At 38.6% G+C, this 26,185-nt stretch overlaps 1 protein-coding gene across 1 annotated transcript in view; it reads left to right on the top strand.

The window, feature by feature from the left end:
• The first annotated feature begins 1,258 nt into the window (after positions 1–1,258).
• CUNH3orf20 (chromosome unknown C3orf20 homolog) overlaps positions 1,259–26,185 on the top strand; it is a 63,533-nt gene continuing 38,606 nt past the window's right edge. The window contains exons 1-7 of the mRNA XM_016122029.2: positions 1,259–1,754; positions 2,535–2,675; positions 5,701–5,820; positions 13,846–13,981; positions 14,999–15,283; positions 22,894–23,046; positions 23,755–23,875. Of these exons, the coding sequence (XP_015977515.2) occupies positions 1,259–1,754; positions 2,535–2,675; positions 5,701–5,820; positions 13,846–13,981; positions 14,999–15,283; positions 22,894–23,046; positions 23,755–23,875 (1,452 nt within the window). The remainder of the gene's footprint in view (positions 1,755–2,534; positions 2,676–5,700; positions 5,821–13,845; positions 13,982–14,998; positions 15,284–22,893; positions 23,047–23,754; positions 23,876–26,185) is intronic.

The following is a 26,185-nucleotide window of genomic DNA, read 5'->3' as shown; positions in this document are numbered from 1 at the left end:
TTTCACAAAGCCCCTCGGGTATTAAAAGAAATAAATCATCATTTTCGTGTAGTGTAAGATCAAGAAGTGACTATTTTTGTAAAGGTATATCAGATTGATATGTGGGCAATGATATGTCCTTAGGGGGTTCATTTTGATCAGATAGATAAAACTTTCAGACCTGATTATAATACCCTAGTTTATTTGAAGATTTTTTTGTAACCATTTCGTGTTCATCAGATTGTTCTTCATACTCCTTCTCTTCAACCAGTGGTCAATTTTTGCTATAAAGTAAGAAGATAAAAATAAAACACAATTTATAAGAATGTCAGAGTAAAAACTACCTAGTAGCTTATAGTGGTGTTCAGCTGACCCAGACTTGAGTATATTTATCGGCTAACCTCATGACCCCATATGTTTACTTGAACGCTCAGAGCCCTCAAGAACTTCTATTAAAGTGGGGAAATACTTATTATAGCTCATGGATTCTAATGTACACATTTCTCTCATTTTAACACCTCTGAAATTGTGGTACAGTTAAAGGCATCTTACATTGATTTTATTTCCTCATAGATGGTGTATCAATTATATCACATCTTAGATTTGATGAAATGTGACAAATGATATTAGTCATTGAATTAAGAAAACTCATTCTCCTCATTTTTTCCTGTCTGCCCTTGGATGTACATGTTGAATAATTCTGTGCCCATCCTTGCATCGCAATCAGGAGCTTACACAATCAGGAAGCTTATCACCCTCTTCCAGAGAGAGCCAGTGAAACATCTTTTGGTTTTTGCAGGTTTTTATTAATAGACCACAAGCAGATATTCCATCTTCAGATCTATAACTATAAAAGGTACCATGGAACCTTTCTCCTTTCCCCATCCTTTCCATTCCTCTAGCCCTGGGGGTCCCTCCTTAGGAACTCAGTTTGTGTGACTGTCCCTGGTGCCATTTCTGGAACCTGCTCTCCCCATATCCTTTCCAAAGTAACTCACTAATATGTTTCTATTTGAGGTATCTCTGAGAAGAAAAGGGAGGAGGGGCATCCCTTTGCCCTACTCTGGGGGGAGTGACCAATTATTTCATTATCCTTCCTGGATAGGATCTGCTGGCTCAATGACCTATAAGGGCCATTTCAGCACTTCATTCTGTCTGTCTCCAAGGCTTCACCTTAGGTAAGAACTTTTGCTCTCATTCACCTCTGAGTCTTTACAACAGAAGGTCCCTCTTGTTTGAGATGGACAGTATTACCTAGCAGTATGCACGCTCTAGCAACATGAACGACATCAAGAGTAACCGAGAATTATACCTGCAGTACACAGCCATGGCCCCCAAGCTGTTGGCCCACATCTCCAAATTGCTCATTGTTTGCCGGAATGCAGGCATTGCTGTACCTAAGGGCATCAAAAACATCTTTGAGTTCACTTGGGAGGAGCTCATCACTGACCCCATGGTGCCTACCCCGTCCGACATCTCGGGCCTAGAGATCAACCTTGGAACCCCACCTGTGGTGCTTGTGGAACCAACCCCCATGCAGGTCCCCATCCAGAAGAAGCCACCACCACCACCACCACCACCACCACCACCAGTACAACCACCACCGATGGTATCCACACCCTCAGGGCCATCCAAGTTCTCCGCCCACTCTCCCACCCATGGCCATCAGGCGCATATTGGCCAGGAGACCCTGCGCAAGTTCCAGCAACAGTCTGTCCACCTGCTGACAGAGCTGCTCACGCTGAAGATGAAGGCCATGGTGGAGTCTGTGTCTGGTAAGCCTGCCTCGTCAGATTCTTTCCCATTTTTTCTGGACTCAGAAGAGTCTGCCTGGACTGGTTTGTGTGTGTCCAGCACACCCACACCAAACAGGTTTATAAGCTTGCGCTGAGAACAGGTGACAGCCATGGGTCTGCTGTAGGAATTGCACTCCTCTCACGACCACTCCCAAGAAGCATCCCCTCACCTCTCTCTGTTCTCCACTTTTTCCTCTTATTCCCTCAACTTTGCAGAGCCAAGACTGGAAGGTCGGCTATGGAGAATGGTGCAAGGTCAGAGATACTGAAAGGTGGAGTTCATGTGGGAATGATGCAGAGGTGTAGAGAGGTGGCACTCAGGGGCAGAGGTTATGTGGAGTTGCCTGTCAGGGGGGATGATTGCTGGGTGGCAAGACAGAGCCCAAGAGAGCCAGAATTAGGGAGACTTATGAGAACTAGGGTTCGCCTATGGTGACAGCATCATCCCAAGATCAAGACCAGGACCTAGAGCCACATCAGTAATCAAGCCTTCTAGATGTTGTGTTGTTTGAAATACAAACAGCATCTGTACCCAGGTCTATGGGTAGGAATAGAGAAGGGCAAGGGGTCAGAGAGCAAAGTGCCACCTGACAGATTTTGAGAGCTCAAGACCCTTCTATTAGGAGCCCTCTCACACTTGCTTACCTTAGGAATAGATCTTCGCTGTACCCTTATTTCCTGGACCATTTATGAAGGTCCTTTCTGGAAGCATTAGCCCTGTGCTGGGAGGAAAATGAGTTGTTTTGATGATTCTTTTAGGAGGTGCCAATCCCCTGGATATTACAAGGCGCTTCGTGGAGGCCAGCCAGCTCCTCCACCTCAATGCCAAGGACATGACTTTTGACTACCTGACTGGCACAGTTGGGAGAAGTAGCTATGGTATTGGATCAGCGTGGAAAGGTGGGTACCCAAGCTTCAACCCTTAGGTGAAAATTCAAACAATAACTAATCATAATGCAATGGAAAGGTCAAATCCCCAGTTTAAATGTTTGACATTTCCAAGAGTTGAGTGATGTGGAGCATCAGAGATTTTCAGAAGCTGTAGATGAGTGCATAATTTGTACAGTTCCTGTGGAGAGCAGTTTCGTGGTATCTGAGAGGAGGGAGATGCTCTAACATCTTACGACCCAGCAATCTCTCTCCTAGGTCATTCCTTAGAGCTGTGCTTCTCAAACTATCTGCAGTGAAGGACCAATTTATAAATTTCCAAACTTTTGTGGAGTGACTCTTTTAAAAATATGATAAATTCGCACAGCAACTTTAAATCGTTACATAGTTTTCTAAATGTTTACTTTCAATTTTTGTACTCACCTAGTATGGCCTGATGTGGGTTATACCAGTACACAGGTCACACTTGAGAGTTGCACTTAGCATGTATGCAAGAAGTCATACCAGAATAAATCTCAAAAACTAGTGTTAAGTAAAAAAAAAAAAAAAATGTTATAGAAGGCTACATTTGGTATGATACTATTTAAATTTAAAAGATTTCAAAGTAATATATCGCTTATGGGTATATTATACAAAGTACAAATGTAAAAGTGTAAAGAAGAATGATGCAAAGTTGGGGGAAGTAATCTTTGGAAAGGGGTGGAGGGGAATAGATCTGGAAGACAGTGACTCAGTCACATCTATAATGTATCTCTTAAGCTTGGTGGATATACAGGTATTCATTCTGAATGCCTGAAAGTCTTCGCTGTTAGGAGGTTTCACAGAGAAGCATAAAAAATTTATACAGTAGTTCCCCCTTATCTGCGTTTTCACTTTCCATGGTTTCAGTTATCTGTGGTTAACTGCAGTATGAAAATATTAAATGGAAAATTCCTAAGTTTCAAATTGTGTGCCATTCCGAATAGTGTGATGAAATCTGCCACCGTCTTACTTCCTCCCACCCAGGACATGACTCACCCCTACATCCAGCGTGTCCGTGTTGTATAAACTCCCAGCCCATTAGTCACTGAGTAGCCATCACGGTTATCAGATTGACTTTTGCAGTATCACAGTGCCTATATTCGAGTAACCCTTATTTTACTTAATCATGGCCCCAAAGCACAAGAGTCGTGATGCTGGTTTTTCGGATATGCTAAAGAGTTCTTTCTTTAAGTGAAAAGGTAAAACTTCTAGACCTAATGAGGAAAGAAAAAAAAAATTGTATGCTGAGGTTGTTAAGATCCCTGGTAAGAAGGAATCTACCTATGAAATTATGAAGAAGGAAAAAGAAATTTATGCTGATTTTGTTGTTGCACCTCAAACTGCCAAAGATATGGCCATGGTGTATGATAAGCGCTTAATTAAGACGGAAAAGGCATTAAATTTGTGGGTAGAAGAAAATACATTCCGATGGATAGCATCATACTGCTCCAGAAAGCGTTGAACCTGGATGAAGACTTCAACAAGGGGTCCCCTGAAACAAGTGAAACTGAGCCATTTGTTGTAGGTAAGGGATGGTCACACCTATTTAGAAATAGATTTGGACTGAAAAATATAAAAATTACTGGAGAGAGACCATGGTCACATAACTTGTATTTCAGTATGTTGTTATAATTCTTCTATTTTATTGTTGCCAATCTCGTACTGTGCCTAATTTATAAATTAAACTTTATCACAGGTATGTATGTATACAGAGGGTTCGGTACTATCCTCAGTTTCAGGCGCTCACTGAGGATCTTGGAATATATCTCCTGTGGCTAAAGGGGGACTGCTCATAAACATTCTCCCTCACTTATACATAAAACATATTGCAATTTTCTATGCCTCAGTTTCTTTTACTTAAAGACAAATGTTTTCCAACATGGCTATACACTTTTAATAATTATCACTTTGAGTGGGAGTAAATTTCTTCTGTTTATGTTTCATAATTAACCAAATGCTTAGGTTTCCAGATTTTTTTTTATTAGTAGCATAATATGCACTGTAATAGGCAACTTTATGTACATCACTTCTTATTTCTGTTTTATTTGCGAGTAAATTAAGACTGATTATCCAGGAGAGTCTCAATACATGTTCAGTACTGACTAAATATTGCTTTCTTGATGGGTTTTCTATACACCAACAGAGAACTGATTAGTTTTATTCTGTCTTTACCAGCATTGGCTATTGCTAGTTCTTTTCATATCTGCTATGTTAGAAGATACTAAAAATTGTTCTAATTTCAGTTTTTGGATTACTAGTGAAGGTAAGTGATTGTTTCCATCATGCAGTGTGCAGTCTCTAGTTATAATTTTTGTCTGCTTGTGAAGTTAAGTTTGCCATATTCTTTATGAATTTGAATGAGCTGTGTCAATGAATGAATTGCTTAACCCTTTCTAACAATTTCCTGCCTAACCAGTTAAATGACTATGTTTGGGGGAAGAACAAGGAAAGGATTTAATGAGGTTTATGGAAGAATGATAGATATTTTCCATTAGTGATGAAGATGCTAAATATTCGTTCTTGAGTGGTCAGATAATTAAATAATTCTACACAACACAGTATAGTTTTGCAAGAGACTGATCTCTGTGTTGAAGAAGTGTTTGATTCTGTAGCTTGGATAAGGGGAAACTCTAAATTTTCTCTAAATTTTCTTTTAGCTGGCTCAGTGTTAATTCTTTCAACCTGATGTAGCAGTTAGACCTGCATTTGCCCTTCAGTACTGTCACATTTTGTGCTTGCTTGCTGCCCCTGCTGCCTGCTCTAGTGTCATTTTCCTCTTGAGAGATATTGAGGAGGAAGAGGGTGCTGTGGAGATGAACTTTAATTTCTTTAATTACTCTGAGCCTGCTTGTGCATTAAAGTCTTTTTGTTCTAAGATCTGGTTGTTTTGTACAATAGAGCACTTTATACTATCTGGTCTGCCATACTGCTAGAACAAAAAGTCCATATTACATTTTTAGTTACAAAAATTAAAATTAAAAAATTAAAAGAAGAATCCCTCTCTCTTCCACTCTAGAGTCCCTCATGAACATCGCCGCCGTGGGAGTGAACTCGCCTTACCAGCTCATCTACGAGGCCTCTACTGGCTGTCTGAGCTTTTCCCTCTCAACTGGAAAGGAAATCAAGAAGAAAGCAGGTAACAGTGGTTCCCGGCAAGACCTTTTAGCCTATCTGTAGGGGTGGATTTGGGTAGAGGGATAGAAGATTCCCTATTTAGGTTAATATAGTTTGATTTGGTTTTCTGGTAAGAAGGATACACAATTTCCTGACTATACACAAAAGCTATTGACACGGATTCTTTCCTGTAAAACTGGTGCATCTCAACCTACTCACTCCACAGTGCAGTCTCATCATTTGAATGTTTACATGGCCTCCCTCCTGGTGATATGGTCCCCCTCACCTGAGGCAACACCCCTCTCGACCCCATATTTCCATCCCCTCAGTTTCCCAACTTCGCCTCCTCTACTCAGAGGGATCTATGTTGCTCCTATTCACACAGCAAGCAGGGAACCAATATCAGAAGTGAGATATTTGGATGCCAAACCTAACAGTGTGTTCTAAGCTAGGTCAGTTTATGCAGGCAGGAAACAAAGATCCAGAGGGCACTCCTATTGAGGAAGACACACGACAGAAAGAAAAGCCTAAGAGAAAGAATGGGTGGCATTGAGGCCAAATGGTATCACAATGACCGTGCAGCAAGAAGCTCAGAGGGCAGATACGTTGGGCTGAGGAGGGCAGGGTAAGGCTTCAAGGGACTCCCGAGTCACTCCCCTTCTCCTTGGGCTTTGACGGCAGAGTAAGGGAGTGGGGTAAGTGGGGGAGGACTGCATTCAAAAGAGGAGGTGGGAGGATTGACATACTGCAGGAAAACTCAATGACTGTCCAATTGATTCCCACAGACACTGGAGGTAAGGCTGGAAGTTGAGAAGTTTGGATTTTATTCCTGCCCCAGCCCCTGGCTGGCTATGTGATTTGCCTTCCTCCAGACCCAACTCTCCATATCAAGCTGATCCTATATCCTTTCAGTTAGTGAACAAATGTTTATCAAACAATTGCTAGTTGTCAGTCACTGTTTTAAATGTCAGGGATACCCATGTGGACTCTAAGACAAAGGATGCCTTCCCTAATGGAGCTGGCATCCTCAGCTTCCCTGCACAGAGTAGAATCAGCTACCCCTCTCTTTCCCCTGTTCCTTTACGTCTGTTGATGCGTTTTCTCTCCCTGTGGTTTAATAACCCATGTCATCACTTCTGGCATCCCACTTTATGTACCTCTGGTTCTATCATATCAACTCCTGAGCTGGCCCTAAATCGACAGTCGCTTTAAGGGAAAACGAACAGTGATTTCATGATTTTTTCCCCCTAATCACCTCAAAGGTAATGCTTGAGTAATGGCATTACTAAGTTAAAGTTAAATATGTTTCTTTGTCTCTTTATCTATATAGCTGTTTTCCCCTGCTACCCCACCAGGATGTGATTTGTCATGATTTTGCATCATCCTGATTAGGATGTATGTTCAATGATGCTGTATTTCTTATAGCTTCTGGATAAATTTTGGAATTATTTTCACATACACATGCTAGGATGGGTGACTAACCTTCCCTAATAGTTTATAAGTAACCATGTAACCTTTCTTGCCCAGGAAAGTCCCAGTTTATGCTTATTATCTTGGCATAACTTAATTATTCCTACTTTCACTGTAAAAACTTTCCCAGTTTGGACAATATGGAGTCATTCTGGTTTTGTCACTCTGGATTTGGGACCTCTACTATCTGTTCCATGCACATGGGCTATCACACCTCACCAGCTGGCCCCCTTTGTAGCTGTAGGGCCAGACAGACTTGGAGCATGCACAGGCTCCAGGATTTGGGCCTACTCCCTGAGTGGACAACAACTATTTCTGGAAAGTAGCCCAACTTTACAAGAAGAGAACTGAGGGAAATCTATCAGCAGTAGATCCTGGTTGGAGCTACCACTCTCAAGGACCCAAGGCAACCAGGGATAGGCCAAACATGGATGCTTAGGCCAGCAGATGTTTCAGAAGGCTATTCAGCTGGTAGTTTGGCCTCAGGGTCAAGTCTCTGGTCTCTGGTATTTGGTGGAATTGGAGAAGGAACCAGGAATGACTCAGGGTGGCAAATACCAGAGATGGTACCCACACACTAGCCAGAAACTGCAAAGCTTGGCTGACAACAAGGAAAACTCCTTCTGAGGCCCTCAGGGCTCAGTTGGAGCCTGAGCAATACACCTGACATGAAGTCAGGTTTTATTCTTGAAACCAAAGTGCAGTAGTTTCTGCATATATCAAGGGAGAGCATGTGGCTCCAGCTGGGTGGGTGGTAGAGGCTCAGAAGCAGGCAGAACCTGAATCGATGCCTCTGGAATTTCAGTCATGGAGGATATACTTCCATAATTTTATGTCACCATGTCCTTATACCACCTAATATTTTCTACAGACAATAAATGTGAAAATAAGTGCAATAAGCACAAAACTTTGCTATCCACAGATTTGAGCAGGCAGAAGAAAGAATAAGCAAATTTGCAGACAGGACAATGGAAATTATTGAACCTAAAGAACAGAAAGAAAATATTGAAAAGAAATGAACAGAAATGAAAGGAGCCGTGGTACACCATCAAGTGGAACAACATACACAATGTGAGAGTCCCAGAAGGAGAAGAGAGAGAGAAAGACAGAGAAGGAGAAGACAGAGAAAATATTTGAAGAAATAATGTCTGAAAAGTTCCCAAACTTGATGAAATCATGAATATAAACATCAAAGAAGCTCAATGGACTCCAAATAACCTTAAAGAGATGCACATTATAATCGAACTTTCAAAATACAAAGACAGAAAATCTTGAAAACAGCAAGAAAAAAGCAAATTGTTACATACAAATAATACTCGACAAGATTACAGGTATATTTCCTATCGGTAACTTTGGAAGCCACAGGCACTGTACTGATATAATCGAAGCACTTAAAAAAAAAAACAAAACCTATCAACCAAAATTTTTATATCCAGTAAAACAGTGAGAGAAATATTAAATATTAATATTAAATATTAAAACATTCCCAAATAAACAAAACCTGAGGGAGTTTATGACCACTAGATCAACCTTGCAAGAAATGCTCAAGGGAGTTCTTCAAGATGAAATGAGAGGACACTAGCTAGTACCATGTGAAGAAGCCACATGGAGAAATAAAGATCTCAATAAAAGTAAATACATGGGCAGTTATAAAAGCTAGTAGTATTGTAACAATGGTTTGTAACTGCACTTTTTATTTAATACATGATTTGAAAGACTAATAACATTTTAAAAAATATTATTAGTGTAAAAGCTAGTATTACTGTAACACTGGTTTATAGTCCCAAGCCTTGTTTTCCATGTCATTTAAAAGACTAATGCATTTAAAAAACTTGCTAGTTTAAGTTTTGGGGCACATAATATATAAAGGTATAATTTTGTGACATCGACAACTGAGAAGAGTAAAGATAAAATAGTAAGAAGGAAAGTTTTCATATGTCGTTGAAATTAGGCTGATAAAAATTCAAATTAGAGTTTTATAACTTTAGGATATTAAATGTGATCACTATGGTAACTCCAAAGAAAATAGCTATAGCATATACAAAAAAAAAAAGGAATTGAGAGAGGAATTGAAACATTCTACTCCATAAAAATCAACTAAACACAAAGAAGATAGTAATGCAGGATATGAGAGACAGAAAGCTATAAGGCATATAGAAAACAAAGAGCACAATGATAGAAGCAAGTCCTTTCTTATCAGCAATTATTTTAAATGGCTTAAAGTCTTAAATCAAAAGATAGAGCTTGGTAGAATGGATAAGAGCACATGATCCAACTATATGCTATCTATAAGAGACTCAGTTGATATCCAGACACAAACAAGTTAAAAGTGAAAGGATGGAAAGAGATATTCCATGCATATAGTAACCAAAAGAAATCAGAAGAAGCTATACTAATATTAGACAAACTAGACCTTAAGTAAAAAAAAAAAAAAACAGTTACAAGAGATAAAGAAGAATACTTTATATTAGTAAAAGTGTCAATATAGCAAGAAGATATGACAATTATAAACATTTATGTACTTAATGGCAGGCCATAAAAATACATGAAGCAAAAACTGACAGAAATAGACAGTTCTACAATAATAGTTGGAAACTTTGATATGCGACTCCCAATAATGAAAAAAAAAAAAAAGACAGACAGAAGATGAGGACAGAGAACTTAAATAATACAATGACCCAACTAATTCTAAGACATATTCAGAACTCAAACAAACAAAAACAGAATATGCATTCTTCTTAAGTGCACAAAAGACATACTCCTGGATAAGCCATATGTTATGCCACAAATTGAGTCTCAATAGATTTTAAAAGATAGGTAGTATACAAAGTATCTTCTCCAACCACAATGGAATGAAGTTAGAAATTGATAACAGAAAAAAAAAACTGGAAAACTTACATAATTTTGGATATTAAATAACACACTCTTAAACAACCAACAGATCAAAGAAGAAATCACAAAGGAAATTGGAAAATATTTAGAGATGAATGAAAATGAACAGATAACTTACCAAAACTTACGGGATGCAGTAAAAGTGATACTAAGGGGGAAATTTATAGTTACAAATGCTTACATTAAAAGATGAGAAAAATCTCAAACAACCTAACTCAAGGCACTGAGAAAAAGAACAAGAAACTAAACACAAAGTTAGAGAAGGAAAAAAATAATGAAGATCAGCGCAGAGATGAATGAAGTAGAGAATAAGAGAAAATGTGATTCTTTGAAAACATCAACACAATTAACAAATCTTTATTTTAGCTAGATCAACTAAGAAAAAAGAGAAATTACTAAAATAAATTGAAAAAGGGACATTATTAATAATTCTCCAGAAATAAAAGGATTATACAAGACTATTTTGGACAATTGTACACCAGCAAGTTGGATAACCTACATAAAATGGACAGATTCCTAGAAACACAAAACCTACCAAGACTATCATGAGGAAATAGAAAATTTGAATAGATTTATAAATGGTAAGGAGATTGGATCAATAATCAAAAAAACAATTCCCAACAAAGAAAAGCTCTGATGGCTTCAAAGGTAAATTCTACCTGACATTTAAAGGAGAACTAATGCCAATCATTCTCAAACTTTTCCAAAAACTTAAAGAGGGAACTCTTACCAATTTATTCTACCAGGACCAGACAAAGACACTACAATAGAAGCAAAACTGCACACCAATATCCCTTATGAACATTGATGCACAATTCCTCAACAAAGAACTAGCAAACGGAATTCAGCAGCATATTAAAAGGATTACATACCATAATATCAAGGGAGATTTATTCCTGGAATGCAAAGATGATTCAAAATACAAAAAAAAAAAATGTAATTCACCACATTAACAAAGTGAAGGAAAAAGAAAACACGCAACCATCTCAATTAATGCAGAAAAGGCATTTGACAAAATTTAATACACTCGCATTACAAAAACACAACAAACTAGAAATAGAAGGAAATCACCTCCGTGTAATAAAAGCCATATATGAAAAACCCACAGTATACATTATACTCAATAGTGAAAGACTGTAAACTTGTCTTTTAAGATTAGGAACAAGGGAAGGATGCCTGCTTTCACCATTTCTATTCAACATAGGACTGGAAATTCTAGCTAGAACAATTACACAAGAAAAGGCATAAAAGGCATCCAAATTGGAAAGGAAGAAATAAAATTATTTCTGCAGATAATATGATTTTATATATAAAAACCCTACAGATCCCACCAAAAAAAAAAAACCAAAAAAACTCCCTTGGAACAAATAAATTAATTCGGCAAAGTACCAGGATAACAGCAACACACAGAAATCAGTTGTATTTTTATACATGAGCAACGAACAATCTGAAAAGGAAATTAGAAAAACGATTCCATTTGCAAGAAATAAAATACTCAGAAATTAACCAAGGAGATGAAAGACTTGTACAGTGAAAACTACAAAATACTGTTGAAATAAATTTAAAATGACATAAATAAATGGAAACACATCCTCTTTTCATGGGTTGGAAGACTTAATATTGTTAAAATGTCAATACTACCCAGGGCAATCTACAGATTCACTGCACTCTCTTGACAAATTCCAATTGTATTTTTTGTAGAAATAGAAAAGCTCATCTTAAGATTCACATGAAATTTCAAGAGACTCATGAATAGCCAAAGCAATCTTGAAAAAGAACAAAACTGGATGACTGACAGTTCTTAATTTCAAAACTTACTACAAATCTACAGTAATCAAAAACAGTGTGGTGTTAGCATAAAGACAGGCATGTAGACCAAAGGGATAGAATAAAGAGCCCAAAAGTAGACTTATGCATATATGGTCAAATAATTTTTGACAAGGTGCTAAGACCATTGAATTGGAGAAAGGACCATTTTTTTCAACAAATCGAGCTGAGAAAATTGGATATCTACATGCAAAAGAATGAAATTGGACCCTTACCTGACACCATATACAAAAATTATCTTCAGATGGACCAAGGACCAAAATGTAAGAACTAAAACAATAAAACTCTTAGAAGAAAACTTTGGAGAAAGATTTTATGGCATTGGATTTGGCAATGATTTCTTGCCTATAACACCAAAGGCACAGACAACACAAGAAAAAAGACAAATTGGACTTTATGGAAATGTATTAATTTTGTGCATCAAAGACACTATCCACAGAGTAAAAAAAAAGACAGCCTACAGAATGGGAGAAAATATTTGCCAATTCTATATTTGATAAGGGATTGATATCCAGAATATGAAGAGAACAAAACTCAACAACAACAAACCTAAATTTAAATGGGCAAAGGGCTTGAATAAATATTTCTCCAAAGAAGATATTCAAATGGCCAATAAGCACATGAAAGATGATCGACATCACTAACCGTTAGGGAAATACAAACCAAAACTATAATGAGATACCATTTTACCCCCAGTAGGATATCCACTATCACAAAAGCAAACAACAATAAGAGTTGAAGAGGATATTGAAACACTTGCATGCTCCCAATGGGAATATAAAATGGTATAGCCACGATAGTAAACTGTATGACAGTTCCTCGAAAAAATTTAAAATGGAATTACCATAAGATTCAACAATTTTGCTTCTGGATATATATCAAAATAATTGAAAGCAGGGTCTTGAAGAGATATTTGTATACCCATGTTCATAGTAGCATTATTTGCAGTAGCTAAAATATGGAAGCAACCCAAGTGTCCATCAATATATGAATGGATAAATAAAATATGGTCTAAATATACATTAGAATATTACTCAGCCTTAAAAAGGAGAGAAATTCTGACACATGTTACAACATGGATGAACCTTGAGAACTTTATGCTATGTGAAATAAGGCAGTCACGAAAAGAAAAATACTGTATGATTCCACTTATATGAGGTACTGAGAGTAGTCAAAAAAGACAAAAAGTAGAATGGTAGTTTCCAGGGACTACAGTAGTGGAGAATGGGGAATTATTGTTTAATGGGTACAGAGTTTTAATTTTACAAAATGAAAGAGTTATTGAGATGGATAGTGGTAATGGTTGTCCAGCAACGTGAATGTATTTAATACCACTGAACTATACACTTAAAAATGGTAAGATGGTAAATTTTTGTTATGTATATTTTACCACACTATTAACAAAATTAGTCTCAATAGATCCACACTTTTCTCTGCAGAAGACCTGAGATTAACTAATATCAGAGAAGTGTTGAAGCCAATCAAGATGGAAATGAGATTTTTTGTCTTTGATCAAAAATTTAAGAAGGGAATCACTTAAGTGTCCACAGCAGCACACATCTGTGCTCTCTCCACCTAGAACAAGGCTGCCTTTAAGGAAATATGGCTGGATTCATCATTCTACACAAGTCTGTTCCTGATACATGCTTTGTTGACTTACAGAGAGTGATATGTCTGTTTTATCAGTGACCATATAAGTAACCTTATAAAATAGGGATTCCTGTCCCAAGGAAGCATAAACGATTCTCCCAATCCTTTTGACTCTCAGGGGATGCTGCTCTTCTGCTCTCCCCAACCCCTCTCCCCAGGAGAAACCATTTTCTAAAACCCTGCCTAACCTCTTCATCTCCAACTACAGGTAAATCAAAAAATTTAGAAGAGATAACCATGTCATCCCCCCAACGAGGAATGGGAACCTCTGCATCTGACAATGTGGAGATCAGCGACCCCTGCCCAGAAGCCCGGGAGAAGCTGCAGGAGATGTGTCGCCATATGTGAGCACCTCAGTGGTTGGGGGTGGATGAAAGAGGAAGACACAGCCACCAGTAGCCTGTGTGCGCATGAAGGGGAATATCACAAAAGTGTCTGAACTGTGCCAGCAAGTGTCAGGTACCCGGTGCCCCCAATAATAGTGACAGGGTGACGGCCTGTAACCATCCTTCCCACTCACAATCCTTTTCAGTCCTCATATGACCTCATGAGGAAGACAGAATTTATACCCATTTTGCAGATAAGGAAGCTAAGGGAGACCAAGCAGGCAGGTAAGGCATTGTCTGAGGTTCTGCATCTTGGTGAGCCTGACCCCAAGGCTTTGATCTTTGCCTCTTCACCAGTGATACCCCATTTACAGGACTTCTTATAGTTTGCAGCCTTGTGTCCTGAAAGTTTCTTCCTTAACATAATTTGTCAGAGTTCTCCTATAAAAAAAAAAAAGAAAGAAAAAAAAGAAAGAAAAAGAAAAGAAACACCTCTCAAAACAAACAAAAAATATTAACATGGATGATTAATGATATTTATGATTTTGTGGGTCCCACAAGTCCCAGCAAGTTAAATCTACATTTCTCCAAAATCCCAGACCATGGACCATAAAGGATTTAAAACCTAGTCATACCTAAGCCATATATGTCTTGGACTCCCTGGGCAATTACAGATACACAACATGAGTAAAGGCAACCATCAAGTGTTGCCCCTTACTGTGACATTCTGGAAGGAAGCGCTCTTTCCCTGTAACCTCAGGACTGATCCCCCAGGTCCCCTTTAAAAGCAGTCCCATTTCATGGGTCCTCACCTCGCACTATAGGTGGAAAGAACTGGTCTCAGAGGGGTACCAGGACCTTCCCAGTTTTCCTAAAAACATTTCCTTTAAGGATAAGGGGTGTGGAGTGGGAATGTGTACTTTTGGGACAGGGAAATGGGATGGGAGTCTCGGGAGCTGGGGAGAGCCTGTAGAAACCCTCTCTGGTGAGTAAGAACCAAGTGACTAGAAGATATGTTGGTGTCCTTCCCTGCAGAGAAGCCGAAAGGACCTCGTGGAAAGGGAGGAATGTCTTCTACCCCATGATCTTACGCCACTACAAGGCAAAGATGCCTTCTCAGCCAATGCCGGCCCCGAAAAGGGACACTCAAACCTCGAGCTCTCATCACCCTCAAACTCCAGGTGCTCAGACTTCTACTTCCACCCCTCACCAGCCTCCCATCCAACATGCTCACTTCGGCCGGCACTCTCAGGATTGGAAGGGATCCAAGAAGACCATCAAGTTGCATTACACCTTCTATGATGGGACTTCCTTTGTTTAGTATCCTTTTATTTGGTACTGCCTTTTCTCCCAATAATTCAGCTCTAGGGAACTTCCGGGCCAGAAAAAATCCTTAGTATTTACTTTGACTTTTTAAAAAATTTATTGGGGTGACATTGGTTAATACAACTATATAGGTTTCAAGGGTACAACTCAAAAATACGTCATCTGTATATTACATTGTGTGTTCACCACCCTTTTCTATCTCCCCACCTCCCTCCTTTCCCTCTGGTAATCACTGAACTATCATTGTCTGTATCTATGAGTTTTTGTTTGTCTTGTTCGTTTTTTGTTTTTAGTTTTATTGATCAGAGAAGCCTGGTGGCAGGTCCTCCAGGATATTAAGAGTTCCTTCAGGTCAGAGAGGGGGCCCTTTGGAGAAAGTCTGGGTGGGAAGCTGCTGATCAGAAAGTCACCTTGGACCCCTGTGTTTTTTGCAGAGGTGCTGCCACTCACTCTTCAACATGTGCTAGAACTGGTCTAGACCCCAGATACCCAACACATTTGACAGCGAGGCTGAGGTCAGAGAAGGAGAAACAATTATCCCAGGTTCTATGGTCTGAGCTAGATAGCTGTTAAAGGGGGATGACACCAAGCCATTCATTCCTGTCATTGACTCACTCAATGTCAGAAAAGGAATTTGGTACCAGAGCCAGGCCTGGATTCAGGGCTGCCCCACCTCCATTTAGAGCTCTCTCTGAGGCACCATTTCATGCCTTTCAGGATTGTTTTCTCCGGCAGTGAGCAGGATAGGGAAAACTGAAGGGGACTGATCAAAACCACTGGACACTCAGTGTTCCCTACCTTTGGAGGAGAGGGTGGTTCTCTGAGTTGTCAAACAGGCTGCCCAGACAGGCCTGCCTGGCAACAACCCTCTCCACTGAACTGGGAATTCAGAAACTCAGCGCCCAGCCAAAGGAATCCTATTGTTTTTGACCATGAATGAATCCATTCATCACACTCTGCTCGGCCCTGCTTCTAATGCCCTGTGATATTGAACACAGCATACTCCTTCTGGGGTAGCTGCTGCTCACTCTTGGTAATGGGGCTTCTGCCTCCCCCCTTTTCTGACTCTACACTGCTTAGAGTCAGAAACCAGAGCCCAGTGATCTTGAAAAAGAGATTCTGTGTTACTGTGTTCAAATGATTAAAACACATGTGCAACTTTGGATCTCTCTTGAGTAGAGAAAATGTTTGGAAAACACTTCCTTTGCCTCATGGCTTCCACAGAACGGTGGGCTCAGCAGTTGATTCTATTTTCGTGGAGATTACTGGGCAAAGCTCTCAGGTAGAAATGATATATCTGCCCTTGGGATGCCAAAATCTCCAAGCCCTGATGGGTTTGCACTTGTCGGCATCAGGCCCTAGAACCATTCCAGTATCGATTTCATTTGGGTTGTCAGCATCTCTCTTCCCTCAATCACTATTCTCTAATCAAACTTCCCTTAAAGTCTTTTTTTTTAATATGAAGATATAAATTCATCACATTAAAAACAAACCATAATCCCTGTGTACCTGATACTGTGCTGAACACTGTTCCTTTAGGGATTTGTTGAGCACTCAGAGCCACTGTGTGAGGTAAGCATTTTTTTAAAATGGTAAAATGTGCATAACATAAAATTTATCATTTTAACCATTTTGAAGTGTACAATTCAGTGGTGTTAAGTACATTCATGATATTACACTACCATCACTCTTATTTAGTTCCAGGACTTTTTTATCACCCCAAAAGGAAACCCTGTGCCTCTTAAGCAGGCACTCCCCCTTTTCCCTCCCCTCCCCTCCCTGGAAGCTGGTAATCTGCTTTTCACCTTTATGAACTTGCCTATTCCAGAGATTTCATATAAAGTGAATCGCACGCTATGTGGCCTTTTGTATCTGGCTTCCTTCACTTAGTATAATGCTTCTGAGGTTCTTCCACATTATACAATTGACCCTTGAACATTATGGGTTTAATTGTGTGGGTCTACTTATATGTGGGTTTTTTTTTTTTTTTTTTTTTCGATTGACTCATGCAGTTCAGTTGGCCCTGCTGAGTTCGGCTGACCAAATTTCAAAAATCTGTGTTGTTCAAGAGTCAACTAGAGGTTGAGAATCCCTGTATGTGGAGAGCCGACTTAAGTCATATGCAGATTTTCGACCACAGGGGCAGTCGACATCATTAACCCCCATGTTGTTTAAGGGTCATCTGTAGTGTGCATCAGTACCTCATTTTTTTTTTTAAGTGGGAGTGAAATTCACATAACATAAAATTGATCTTTTTATATGTACAATTCAGTGGAATTTAGTACATTTACAATATTGTGCAACCACAACCTTTTTCAAGTTTTAAAATCTTTTTGTCATCCCTGAAGAAAACCCTACACTTCACACTTCCCCTACTCCCAGCCCTAACAATCACCAATATACTTTGTCTCTATAGATTTGCCTATTTCAGACATCTTATGTAAATGGAATCCTATAATATGTGGCCTTTTGTGTCTGGTTTCTTTCACTTAATATAATGTTTTCATTATGTTGTAGCATGTATCCAAATTTCCTTCCTTTTTATGACTGAATCGTATTCTATTATATGGATATACCACTATTTAAAATTCATTCTTTCATTTATGAACATGAGGTTGTTTCCATTCGACGATTGTGAATAATGCTATGAACATTCTTGTATGTTTTTATTTGCAGAACTTTTTTCAGTTCTTTGGGGTCTATACCTAAGAGGGCAATTACTGGGTCATATGGTAATTCTATGTTTAACTTATTGAGGAACCTCCAAAATGTTTTCTGTAGTGGCTGCTCCATTTTACATTCCCATCAGCAATGTATAGGGTTTCTAATTTCTTTACATCCTTGATTATAATTGATATTTTCCATTTTTTTTTAATTCCAAACATTCTAGTGGGTATTAAGTGATATCTCATTGAAGTTTTGACTTGAATTTCCTTAATAGATAATAATTTTGAGCATCTTCATGTGCCTTCTTTGTGTATCTTCTTTGTAGAAATATGTATTCAAGTCCTTTGCCTGTTTGTTGATTATCTTATACTGGAGTCTTATCAGATACGCGATTTGAAAATATTTTTCCTATACTGTGGGTGTCAGTCATAGCATCCTTGGGTGTACAAAATGTTCAATTTTGATGAAGTCTTATTTTTCTTTTTTTTTTTCCTTGTGCTTTGGTTTTCGTATATGAGAAACCATTGCTTATTCCTGGTGGTTTTTAATTTTGTCTGAAAGTTTTATAGTTATAGCTCTTACATTTGGGTCTTTGGTCTATTTTTAGTTGATTTTTGCACATGATGTGAGATCAGGATCCATCTTCATTCTTTTGCATGTGCTACCCAATCATCCCAACACTGTTTGTTGAAGAGATTATTCTTTCCCTCATTTGAATGTTCTTGGCACTATAGTTGAAAATCAGTTGACTATAAATGTTATGGTTTATTTTTAGACTTTCAATTATATTCATTGATTTATATGTTGATTATTATGCCAGTACCACACTGTTTTGATTATCGCAGCTTTGTAGTGTTGAAATCAGGAAGTGTGAGTCTTTCGACTCTTTTTTTTTCAAGATTATTTTGCTTATTTGAGTTTCTGGCAATTCTACATGAATTTTAGGATAAGTTTTCTATTTATGCAAAAAAAAAATATTATTGGGACTTTGATAGGTATTGCATTAAATCTGTAGGTCACTTTGGGGGATATCGCCACTAACAGCATTACTTCTCTAATCCATGGATACTAGTAACAAATGACCTGAACTGCTGTATGTACAACAATAAAAAGCAATGAACAAAAGGAAATGATACCACTTACAATAGCATCAAAAAGGATAGAATACTTTGGAATAAATTTAAACAAAATGGTGTAAGACTTATTCACTGAAAACCATAAAATATTGTTGAAATAAATTAAAGAAGACTGTAAAGAATGGAAAGACGTCTTGCATTCATGAAGAACAACTTGTTTTTTGTGTGTTGATTTTGTATCCTGCAACTTTTTTTGCGTGTTTCTAGGAATTGGTCCTTTCAGCTAGGTTTTTTAACATGAAGATGTACAATTGTTCATATAATTCTCTTATGATTTTTTAAAAATTATTTCTGAAAAGTCGGTAGTAATGTCTCCACTTTCATTTATAATTTTAGAAATTTGAGTCTTCCTTGTTTCTCCATCAGTCTAGCTAGAGTTTTGTCAATTTTGTTGATCTTTTCAAAGAACTAATTTTTTGGTTTTATTGGTTCTCTCTATTGTTTTTCTATTCTCTGTTTTGTTTTTCTCTGCTCTAATTGTCATTATTTGCTTCCTTCTGTTAGCTTTAGCTTTACTTTGCTCTTCATTTTTATAGTTCAATAAAATGGAAGTTTTGGTTATTGATTTAAGATCTTTCTTCTCCTTTAATGTCAATATTTAAAGCTATAAACTTCTTTCTGAGCACTGCTTTCACTTTACCTCATAAGTTTTGGTATACTGTGTTTTTGTTTTCATTTATCTCAAAGTTTTTCCAATTTTCCTTGTGATTTCTTCTTTATCCAATTGGTTGAGTGTGTTGTTTAATTTCCATCTATTTGTAAATTTTCCAAATTTCCCTCTGCCAGTGATTTCTAATTTTGTTTTATTGAAATATACTCTATATGGTTATAATCTTTTTAAATTTATTGAGATGTATTTTGTGGCCTAACATATTGTCTGTACCAGAGCATGATCCATGTGAACTTGAGAAGAATGTGTATTCTGCTGTTTTGGGATAGGGTGTTCTGTATATGAGTGGTAGGTCTAGTTGGTTTATAATATTGTTTAAGACTTTTATTTCTCTATTGATTCTCTGCCTAATTGTTCTATCCATTATTGAAAGTGAAGCAGTGAAGTCTTCAACTCTTATTGTAGAAGTATTTATCCTTTTAATTCTGTCAATTTTTGCTTTTATATATCTTGAGGCTCTGTTGTTAGGTGTGTGTGTGTGTGTGTGTGTATATATATATATATATATATATATATATATATATATATATATAACTGTTATACTTTCTTGAGGCATTGACCATTTTCTCATTTCAGTATGTCCTTCTTTCTCTCTTATAAAAAATTTTTCACTTAGTCTATTTTTTCATGTCACTACAGCCAACTTCTCTCTCTCTTGGTTACTATTTGCATGGAACATCCTTTTCTATTATTTCACTTTCAACTTAGTCATGTCTTTGAATCTAAAGTGAGTCTCTTGTAGAGAGCATATAGGTAGATTATGTTTTTTTAAAAAATCCATTCTGTCAATCTCTGCCTTCGTTTGCAGAGTTTAATCCATTTATATTTAAAGTAATTGTTGATATGGAAGGACTTAATCCTTCCACTTTGCTCTTTCTTTTCTGTGTCATATTTTATTTGTTCCTCAGTGCCTCTATTATTGCCTCCTTTTGTATATATATGATTTTTTGTAACATGCCATTTTGATTCCTTTCTCATTTTCTTTTCTCCATATTTTTGTGTTATTTTCTTAGTGGTTGCCTTGGTGTAATGGGTTGAATAGTGTCTGCCCAAATTTTATGTCCACCTGAAATCTCAGAATATGACCATATTTAGAAATAAGGTCTTCGCAGTTGTGATAATTAACATGCACATGTTGGATTTGTGTGAGCTCTAATACAATGGCTTATGTCCTTAAAAGACAAGAAAACAGGCACATACTGCGGTATTAAGGCCATGTGATGACTGAGATAGAGATTAGAATGGAGTAGCTATAAACCAAGGAATACCAAAGATTCCTAACAACCACTAGAAACTGGGAAGAGGTAAGGAAGACTTCTTCCCTGGAGCCTCCAAAAGCATGGCCCTATTAATAGCTTGATTTCAGACTTCTAGGCTCCAGAACTATGAAAGAATACGTTTCTGCCGTTCATGTGACCCAGTCTGTGGGACTTAGTTACAGCAGCCCAAAGAAACTAATACACTTGAGAATTCAACTGACAACAAACTCGTTTGAATTAATACTAACTTAGACTTAACAGTATAAAAAACTCTGCTCCTATACAGCTCCATTCCTTCTTTTCTATAATGTTTTTTATTAGACATTACATCTTTATATAAATCTATGTTAATGATATATATATATCATTAACATAGATTTACAATTATTATTTTATGCACTTGTTTTTCAAGTCATATAGGAAAATGAGGTATTATAAACCAAAAATACTATAATAATGGCTTTTATATTTACTTATAGAATACTTCACTGGTGTCCTTTTTTCTTTGCATATCTCTGAGTTACTGTCAAGCGTCCTTTCATTTCAGCCTGAAAGACTCCCTTCAGTGTTTCTTGTAATGGTGAGCTTCCTCAGCTTTTGTTATCTGCAAAGTCTTAATTTCTCCTTCATTTTTGAAGGATAGGTTCTGATGAGAAATTGGCCATTAATCTTATTGAGGATACCTTGTATATGACAAGTCTCTTTTGCTGCTTTCAAGATTCTCTATCTTTCTCTATTGGTAGTTTGATAATAATGTGCCTCAGTGTGGCTCTCTTTGAATTTGTCCTACTTGGAATTTGTGGAGCTTCATGAATGTGTGGATTAATGTCTTTCATAAAATATGGACAGATTTCAGCCATTATTTCTTCAAATATTATTTCTGCCCTCTTATCTCTCTCCTCTCCTTCTGGGACTCTTGTTACATATATGTTGGTCTGCTTGGTAGTCTCCCACTAGTCTTTATTAATTTTTCTTCATTCTTTTTTCTTTCAGACAGGATTAATTTCAATTAATCTATCTTTTGATCCACTAATTTTTTCTTCTGCTGCTCCAATCTGATGCTAAATCCATCTAATGAATTTTTTTTCTTTTTGTTTATCATACTGTTCAACTTCAGAATTTCTATTTGGTTAATTTTTATAATTTATATAAATTCATTTTTTATTTTTTATCAGTTGGTGGGAAAGGATTAAGGGAGTGGACCCTAGAGCCAACCACTGTAATTCTTTTGTCTAGGATACTCCTGAAATTCTTGCAAACAGGATAGTAGCTGCCTAAATCGTATCCCTCTTAGTTGGGACCATTGCTTCTTGGGCCTCCTTAGTAGGAAATGAGCAGGGAAATATTGACCTCTCTCGTAGATTGGTCAGAAGGGGAGGCAGCCTGGTCAGAAGGGGAGGCAGTCTGGCAGCATTAGAAATATCACTGGCCTCGGAGCTGAGACACTGGCTCTATCATGTTCTCGTGGTGTGTTATGAAGCAGATCATTTCTCTTCACCTTGGATTCTTGATCTGTTGAGTAATCAATTCATCCTGTTTTGCCCAGGACTTTCCTGGTTTTAGCATTGAAAGTTCCACCATCCCAGGATATCCTTCAGATTCAGGGAAACCTTACGCATCTTTGCGATGGTGATAATACCTACCATACGGTGGTTGTGAACAATAGAAAGAAGATACAGGAAAGCACCAGATGCATGTGAGTTCTATGGCCATTTAGTTGTTACTTATGCAAAGTGCAAGGAGAGTCTTCGAAGACTGGGAATTATGTACCATTTAACTAACACTTTGACTTGTAGACTTGCTTTTCCTGGGGCACCTGAGAGCAGAACCTGAAGAGTTTTGTTGTTAGTTCTACTTAACCATTTCTGCCAGCTATCCCTCCGGAAACATTGCTGTGTGTCAGATACCCACATGCTGCAGAGGGAGAACCATCACCTGCCTCTTTAATGACACACCCAACTTCTCTTTCCTAGCCTTGTTCAATGCTGAAGGCCAGGGCTGCGTTCACTACAACCTAAAGGCCCGGTGAGTGGGTTGGGGGAATTCTGGCTCCAGGGAAGTATTTCTGGGAGTAACAAAGAGGAGAACTGAGGTGGCAAATAGGAGTCCTTGGGAAAAGGAGAGGCCAGGCAGTGTCCAAAGGTCCAGGAAGGCAGTGAGGCACTGGCTGCAGGGATGTAGATATTTTCAGGCCCTCTCTTGCTGGATCTGTGTCATATAGCCAATGAGAATGGCAACTCTCCAAGTCCTACTCCACTTGTATCCTCACGGCACTAAAAACTTGATTGCTGACTAGATTCATGGAAGGATTCTTTAGTGGAGAGTGTGAAAAAGAGACCCTGGACATCCCTTCAGTGGAGTGTTTAAAGAGAAGCACATATTTTTGCCAGCCAACAGTTGGTTTTTGTCTAGCCTTTCTTAAAGAACTGTTCTCAGAAGAAATTACTTACTTTTGGGTTATATATGTTCCCAATTTTGTGCCTGGGCAACAGGGTGCACATTCCATTTCTATCCCTGGATTTGGCTTGAGTTCCATCATCTCCCTCAATCCTGCCCTTCACAACATATTCTTGAAATAGCATCAACGGGTGTGAGGGGGCCTCACACCGCATTCAGTGGGGAAAGTGAGGCTGCCTGCAGCTGGGGCAGAGTTTCAGAGCCCTGCCTGCCTGTAGTGATGATGGCTTCCTTCTGGGGCCTGGTGGCAGCTCCTCACCTCTGTGTCTCTCCTAGCTGCCCATATGTCTTGGTCTTGGATGAGGAAGGCGGGACCACTAATGACTACAGGGGCTACGTAGTCCACAAGTGGAGCTGGACTTCCAAAACGGAGACTTTACTCTCTTTGGAATATAAGGTAGGGGTGGGCAGCACAGGTGGGGCAGCCCCAGCAGCCTTCCCTGGGATGCTCAACATTTATAGTCAGAGGGCTACCTGTAAGACAGGATACCTTTCCTCCAGGAGTCTGTAGTCTCATTTAGAGGTTCCCAAGTTGCAGGGCAGTGGTCCAGGGCTAGATGAAGTGAACTTTTCACCAGCCTACATCAACCGTTGGCTGCTGTACTCACCTTTATTGGTAAAGCTTTCCTATTTTATTTTTATTATTAATATTATTACATTTTAATAGTATAAATCCCTTTTATTTTATAAAGTAACCATTATTAATCATTATAGTAGTTGATAGAGGTTTTTTTTATACCTATATGTGGCAATAAGAAAAGTTAACAATTCTTCGTTGGTCTCCCCTGTTTTTGTTTTTATAACTTTACTATCTGTGAAATAAAATCTGGTAGTCAAAGGTGTCTGATAGGCACAACCCTCTTTTCATTCATTGGGTTGTTCAGACAGCCATTCATCAAAGATTTATTAATTTATTATTTAATATTAAATAACAACTCAGTAAATTTAATTTATTAATAAAGCAATCAAGTGTGCTTGCCACTTTATCTAAGCAGTTTCTCATCCCTAGTAAGCAGTACCGACATTTGGGGATAGGTAATTCTTTGTTATAACTGTGTAGGACATTTAGCCACATCCCAGTAGATACCAGCGATACCCTCTCTTCCAGTTGTAACAATCAAAATATATCTCCCATACATTGCCAGATGTCCCCTGGGGACAAAATTTCCCCTAGGTAAGAATCGCCAATCCAGAGAGAAAAAGATAAATAAGACCCCTTGAATAACTCAGAAGTCTGGGTGGGAGTTAATAAGGACACAGGATAGAGAAGGAGAAGGGCTGAGAGGGACAAGCTCATAAGGCTGGAATTCAGAGAAAGATCGCAGAACATAGAATCTACCCAAAGTGGCATGGGATTAAGAGCCCCAAGGTAAGACTGTGGACGGAAACGCTCTTGGAGTGTAGGGTGGGGCTCAAGCATCCTACGCCTAACCTTCCGTCTGGTGCCCTTCCTGTTTAGCATCCACATTGGCCACTGCATTCTCATCCGTATATCCTGATTCCTTTAGATCAATGAACCTCTGCTCAGAAACATACAATCTCTTGAACACATCTCAGCCTTCCTACTCCCCTGGCCTGAAGTGCATTTCCTTTTCCCTCGGCCAATCCAGATTTTCCCTTCTTCAGACCCCTGCTCAGACTTCTCCTCTTTTTTGGCACCCCAGCCCACACCATTTCTCTCTCCTCACAGTGTCTACAGTCTGGATTAGTCATGTGATGATTAGTTGTACATGAAGAGGTTCTCAGCTCTGGCTGTAGATCAGAATCACCTATGGGACTTTTAAAAATGCAGATCCCCAGGCACAGCCCCAGAAGGATTCTGATTCCATTGGTCTGTTTTGAGTTCTGGATTTCAAAGTTTTGTTCAAAAGTATTTCTGGTGCTTGGCCAGGTCCAAGATCCTTAACTAGGGGTATATTGAGTTGTTTTAATATTTAACTTTTTGTAGCTGTATGAAAATTTTATACTGAAGGAAGATAATAAATTGGTTTCAGGCAGGCACCATATGTTATGTGTCAGTGTGGCCGAGTCAAAGACAACTGGGATGAGAGTCTGAGGAGCCAAATATTAGTGCCAGCTTCCCCAGACTCTGGCTGTGCAGCTTTGTGAAAAACACTCAGCTTCTCTCAGACTTGGTTGTCTCACCAGACCTGCTCTGTTACTTCACACTGCTTTGTGAGGACTAAATGAAATAATGGAGGGGAAGGTGTTTTTCCATCACTAAAGTGTTTTATCAGTGTATTTTAGTTAATTGTTCTCTCCCTTGGAGCTGCATACAGAAATGCACAACAGGGCCTGGTGCAGTCAAGGCTGGAGTGGAAGACAGTGTGTGTGACCCTTGAGTTGAAACATCAGTATGGATGTATAGGATCCACATAGAAGAAGAAAGAGAGAGAATTTGGGGTAGAGGGAGTAGCATCTGTAAAGGCTGGAGTTAGGACTTGCTGTGGCATTATTAAATGTTCACACATGTCTCTTATAAAAGAAATGGGAGCAAGAGACGTGTATGTTGTGGGTGGAGGTGGAAGGTATTGGATGTCAGGCTGAGGAGTGTTCATGTTCTTTTGGAGTCTGCAGTAGCCAGTTTGTTTTTACCCAGGTATTTAACATGTCCAGTATTCTTCATTCCTCCCTGAAAAATCCAAATTTCTCTCTGGTATCATTTCTCCTCCACCCTAATAACTTCCTTGAGCATTTCTTAAAGTGC

This window comes from Rousettus aegyptiacus, unplaced genomic scaffold (assembly GCF_014176215.1).
Source record: "Rousettus aegyptiacus isolate mRouAeg1 unplaced genomic scaffold, mRouAeg1.p scaffold_m13_p_4, whole genome shotgun sequence".
Lineage (NCBI taxonomy): Eukaryota > Metazoa > Chordata > Mammalia > Chiroptera > Pteropodidae > Rousettus > Rousettus aegyptiacus.
This window is presented reverse-complemented; position numbering and strand designations above follow the sequence as displayed.